Source organism: Syngnathoides biaculeatus, chromosome 3, assembly GCF_019802595.1.
Source record: "Syngnathoides biaculeatus isolate LvHL_M chromosome 3, ASM1980259v1, whole genome shotgun sequence".
Taxonomy (NCBI): domain Eukaryota; kingdom Metazoa; phylum Chordata; class Actinopteri; order Syngnathiformes; family Syngnathidae; genus Syngnathoides; species Syngnathoides biaculeatus.
Window position 1 is genome coordinate 37,308,207 of NC_084642.1, and position 6,000 is coordinate 37,314,206.

Sequence of the window (6,000 nt, forward strand, 5' to 3'; positions counted from 1 at the left end):
AACTTCAGTGGCAGGTTGGTATATTTAAATTTTAAGGGTCAACCTAACAAGCAGAGTTGCTGCTGTTGCACATGCTGCCATAGACAGAAAACAGGCATTTTTGAAAATACTAAAGAAGTATAAATATTGTGCGTGCGACGTCCCCTTTTGTTTACGACGCCTTTTTGCGAGTCAAACAAAGCTGCTCGGTTGTCCGGGTGTAAGTCGCTGGACCGTAACAGATATTCACAATGTTGTGAGACCTGTTGTGCTGTTTGTTGTGACAATGGACAAGACAGTTCTACAAAGATACCATTCCTTATAATATCAGCTGAAAACATGTATTTCGGCAACTAAACGGGATGGATGGTGCCCAACGGAATACACGCCAACGTAGTGATCATTTCATTTCAAGTAGGAATTATTCTTCTCAATTTCAAATTATAAAGAAGTATTTATAATGCCAAGTTGACTCATTTGAGAATAATGCGCATTTAAAAAAATAATAAACAGTCTGTCCCAGAGAGGTTTACGGAGGTAAGCGTGACTCCCTGTCCTAAAAATTTTTTTCCCACAAACGGGATATGGATGATTAGCATATTTCAAAAACAGCAACATCAGTCTATGAATACTTTTTTAAAAAAAAAAAAAACACGAGGCCTTCTATATCGGCAATAACTTAGTCCAAAATCATAGCTAGATTTAATGCCCTGACTTATGCAAATTGGATTAAACTATGGTACAGTAAATATAGATTACAAGATCTAGTATTGCAAGTTGCAATTTACCTTTGCCATCACAAGATGAGACTTATTTCGTTCAATAATACAGGACACAACATCTATGACCTATCCAGCAATGAAGTAGTTGGATGCGTCCTGACTTTTTTATGCTTTCAAACTCTTCTGTGTAAATCAACGATTTATTCACCTCATACATGTGTATATTCAGCTTTTCAAGAGAGGGAAGCGAATTAACAGTCAGTTGGAGAAAACATCGACTTTGGCATTAAAAATGGATCCTCTATGCCAAGTGTCTCTACTTTTTCCACGTACCTTTGTTTATGATCATCTTGTAAATGTATAACGGTATCAGACAAAACTCTGGGTGTCATGCTATCAGACATATTTTCGTTTAGTCTTAATGGAATAGACATTCAACAATGCTTTGTTTGACTGGCAGTATGGCGGCGTCAATGAAAATGACGTAGGCGCATACCCCTTATTCACGTAATATTTCACAATGTGTAATAGTTACCACTATGGGACAGACTTTTGTGTTGTTTATCATTTTGAAAAGAAAGTGCAGTCTTTTAAGTAGAACGAAATATTTTCATCCGAATTTCAGTAGAACTTTAAGCTGCATACCATCTTAACAGAAACCTCAGAGAAAATGATTCTTCAAGTACTTAATTCCCAAATGGAAAAAGTTTTAAATATCTTGTGCCATTGAGGGGGGGGGGGAATATATATATATATATATATATATTTTTTTTTTTAATTTTCCTTCATAACAGATTTCAAATTCAAATTCAGCATTAAAAACAACAGCAACAATGAAAATCATATCAAAATCCTGCTCTCAAGCGTTATCTTGGTGCCATGAGCATGATCACCCTCTGATCAATTCAGACTCAACTTCACTATACTGTATAATTATTGGTGACGACTACATGTGCAGTGGCTTTTACACCATATTGGTGGATTAGTCTGGGTTGTAGGCAAGTTTGAAGCCCAACGCTTGCTAGTATAAAGCCTTCGTAACTGAAGAGTACGCTTACTTTACAATACAGCAGATAAGAAACCACTTATGAGCGTGCTTTATTGCCATGTTGTAGTGATAGGATAAGCGCACTCAAAGGTGCATGGCTTTTGAAAAATAATTGAAGAAAAAGTGGTTAAACTGGACAAGATTTTCTCGTTTCCGAGTGGGAAAGGTCTGGTCTGAAGCCAAAGTAGAAAGTGTAGGATGAGATGGTGTGTAATTTCAAAATTCCCCCTTGGCATAGCCTGATCCAAGATGAAAGCACAGACCATACAGTGCACAAAAAGTTAACTCTGTATTTTCGATATAACAGGCAACATAACTAACCTTAAAACAGTTTGGGAGCATCTTCATCACCCTCCCACCCCCTGTTGGTAGCTTGCGAGAGGCTGGCTGATTGAAAAGTAGATCTTGGGGTAAAAAAAAAAAATCTGGGCTCCCCTGGTCTCGAGCCTGTCTCACCTCTTTTTGAAAGGCCACACAATATTCTTATTTTCTCAACTTCCACCACCTGATTCTCTGCTCTACCTTTGTCTTCTTAATCTTCCTACTTGCTACCAGAGTCATCCTACGCACCACCATCCTATGCTGTCGAGCTACACTCTCGCCTACCATTACCTAACAGTCAGTAACCTCCTTCAGATTACATCGTCTGCACAAAATATATTCCACCCGCGTGCTTCTCCCTCCGCTCTTGTATGTCACTCTATATTCCTGTCCCTTCTGAAAATAAGTGTTCACCACTGCCTATTCCATCCTTTTTGGGAAGTCCACCACCATCTGCCCCTCAAATTTCCTTTCCTGAATGCCATACTTACCCATCACTTCTTCATCGCCCCCGTTTCCTTCGCCTTCATGTCCTTTGAAATCTGCACCAATCACAACTTTCTCTCTGTCTGTGGTGCTCAGGACTACTTCGTCTAGTTCTTTCCAGAATTTCTCTTTCAACTGGAGGTCACATCCTACCTGTGGGGCACAGCCGCTAACCACATTATACATAACACCCTCAATTTCAAGTTTCATCATAATCACTCGATCTGATACTCTTTTCACCTCCAAGACATTCTTAGTCAGCTCTTCCTTTTAAAATAACCCAGACTCCATTTGTCTTCCCATTTACTCCATGATAAAATAACTAAAACCCTGCACTTGGACTTCTAGCCTTACTCCCTTTCCACTTGCTCTCTTGGATCCACAATATATCAACCTTTCTCCTAATCATCATGTCAACTAACTCCTGAGCTTTTCCTGTCATAGTCCCAACATTCAAAGTCCCTACACGCAGCTGTATGGTCTGTGCATTTTTCTTCTTCTTCTGCTGACTAAGCCGCTTTCCTCCTCTTTTTTATCTTCGACCTACAGTATCTGAATTTCTACCTACACCTTGCAGATTAACATTTCCGGGTGCGAGCGTAGGAAGCCCGGGCCACAACCTAACTGTTATGGAATTCGTATAATGAACGCTCATATGTTTGGCACAGTTTTACGCCGAATGCCCTTCCTGACACAACCTACTTATTTATCCGGGCTTGGGACTGGCCGACAGATAACACAATATTGTGCTGCCCAACGGGCTGCAGATAGTCAAAAAGAAGAAGCAATCAAATAAACAAAGTCAGCACATAAGATACGCAATTCTCTACCACAAATTTCCCCCCCACCCTCCACACACACACACACACACACACACCAGACCCCGTCGTCGGCAGCTCGCGAGAGGCTGGATGTTTGAAAATTAGATCTTGGTGTAAAAAAGTCTGGGCACCCCTGCCCTAGGCTTTGAACCCGGGTCAGAATCTTTTTCACTAGTTGGTGATAGAATAGTTGAGCTAACCGCTGGACTAGAAGGCTGTCTGCTTGTGCCCTGAAAGACATTGGGGGAAATGAAGTTCCTTGGAAAACTTGCCACTTTTACACATGGACTTGGATGGACTGGTTTGTTTAAGAGGGATCCCATCTGAAAAGACTTCCACATTTGCCCCCCAAAATAATGTACATTATTGTTGTGACGTTGTGCTGAATTGTCTTTATAAAGATGCTGGTAATGGATGTTTTAGAACATAAGATTGAAGATGTGAACTAATGTTTGCAGCTCGAGGAAGAGAAACAAAGGAAGAAAGAGGAGGCTGCCAGGAAGAAAGAACTACACGAGGTGAATTTTGACCCTTTCAGCTTGTAATGAATAGCTAAAGATATTTTACAGTAAATTAAACTGGAACATTTCATGATTACTTTGTTCATTGCTTTCGTTTCAGATGGCTAAACTTGCTAAAATGAAGATCCCTCCATTTGAGATGTTCCTCGCAGAAACAGACAAATATTCCAAATTTGATGAAATGGTAACATACAAGTTTTGAAGCTATAGCTCCGATCAACTCAAAAAATATGACTTGCATTTAAGTATTTTATATACCTGGGAACCATGTAATAAAAATGAGCAACATCAGGCTTGTTTTAAGAATAACGATTTTGTGAAGCTAATGAGCCAGCCAAACTCCAGGTGTACATTGACCAAAAAAAAAAAAAAAGTCAAAATCCCTGGCCTTGCTTAAATCACCTTTTGCAATCCTGAGCCCAATATACACTTTACAAAATTTCTTTTTACACTTGTATGCGTCTCTTTACATAATTTTATCTGTCGGCAGGGTTTCCCCACTCATGATGCTGAAGGGAAGGAACTCAGTAAAGCACAAGAGAAGAAACTACGCAAGCTTTTCGAAACCCAAGAGAAGATACATAAAGAGTACCTTGTGAGCAAGGGTGTGGAGTCAAGCGAGGCAAAAAAATGATTAACAAAAAAAAAAATCTTTTCAGTTTGAGTTAAACGATGTGCGTAATTTTCTTTAAAGCCAATAATGTCCATTGTTTTATAGTCAAAGTAGCTAGATTTTTGAAAATGACATCGCTCCTTAAAATTGGAATTCCATTTGAAAGCTCTGCATCGAACATTTGTACCAGTTTCGGATTTAAGGCTGCTAATTTAATTCCAAATTTACCACTGTTTTGCTCATGAATGTGTGAATCTGACTCCATCAGTGCCTCACCAGCCATGAACATCACCGCTTTTAAGCCAAAATGGCAACAAATTGCCCACTCTGCAGTCAAGGAACAGGGTAAAGGCCTGAGATTGTCTCTTGTAAACTAATCCTTTTTTTACACCCACATGAACAAAGTCATCTCAGTGAAGACAATTGGGTGCTTTGCTTAAAGTAGTATAAATTACTAAATGTGTTTTTAGACAGTTGAAGAAGTCAATGAAGACCCTCTTAAGTCCTAACACCAAATTTGGCACATGAAAACTGAGGATCTTAACAGTTCCCCCATTTATCCTGTCTCCAACAATGAGCATGTCCATGAATGACATCAAATCATGTTTGACTTGGGCACAAACCTTCCCAGATTACTTGACCTCTGTTCCTGCAAAGCAAACGCACATCTAATGTGCTCTATTGGTCAGACAAGGGAAATATTAAATTGCTGTTTCTTTTTGTAATTGCAAATTTTTTTCTACAGTGTGAAAAAAGAAGACAAAGTAGACTATTTTTTTGCATTCGTCTCATGGTTCACTTATTTGTTTTATAAGTCCATGCTGGCTGAGTTTACAATCGGATGTATTGTATCATTTATTGTAACTAATACAAACGCTACTCCTGGATCAACAAAAAATAAGTATTGGATCAACATTGAAAATCGCATTTATTTCACTTACTCAGGAACATTGAAACAACAATGGAGTTACAATGACATGTAAACTGTAACAAACTGAGATCCAGGCTTCAGCCCTTCTAAAATTACTGGCATCACCGGTGACAGCAGCAGATGTTTCATATCACCGTAACTCCTTGTTACTTGGTGCAATTTTAATCAAACTGGCCCTGAAAGCTGTGAAACAAAATTTATTACGATGCCTGGACTTGCCTGGCAACCAGCTCAGTGTGTACCCATATCTTGCCCCAATATAGTAGGGATGGGGCCAACGCCGCTGTGATCGATAAGATGGTAAGAAAATAGATAGGGGAATATGGTGTTGAGTGTTCAACCCCTGCTTGATCTACAGATGGGATGTGAAAGTGATGAAAACCTAGAAAGTTTGGCATGCAAAACGATTGCTAACCAATTAGAGGTGACCACCCCCCTGTTGACATTGACAGATATATATCCATGTATTTTCTGAGCCGCTTAGCCTCACAAGGTGTCGCAGGAGTGCTGGAGCCTATCTCAACTATAATCAGGTGGGAGGCAGCGTAAACCCTGGAC

General features: G+C 39.6%; 1 protein-coding gene across 2 annotated transcripts in view; it reads left to right on the forward strand.

The window, feature by feature from the left end:
- Positions 1–5,426, forward strand: part of cars1 (cysteinyl-tRNA synthetase 1) — a 36,507-nt gene extending 31,081 nt beyond the window's left edge. For both annotated transcript variants that reach the window (XM_061815692.1, XM_061815693.1), the window contains 3 exons: positions 3,836–3,895; positions 3,999–4,082; positions 4,389–5,426. In XM_061815692.1, the coding sequence (XP_061671676.1) occupies positions 3,836–3,895; positions 3,999–4,082; positions 4,389–4,532 (288 nt within the window). In that variant the 3' untranslated portion in view covers positions 4,533–5,426. The remainder of the gene's footprint in view (positions 1–3,835; positions 3,896–3,998; positions 4,083–4,388) is intronic.
- Positions 5,427–6,000: the final 574 nt, after the last annotated feature.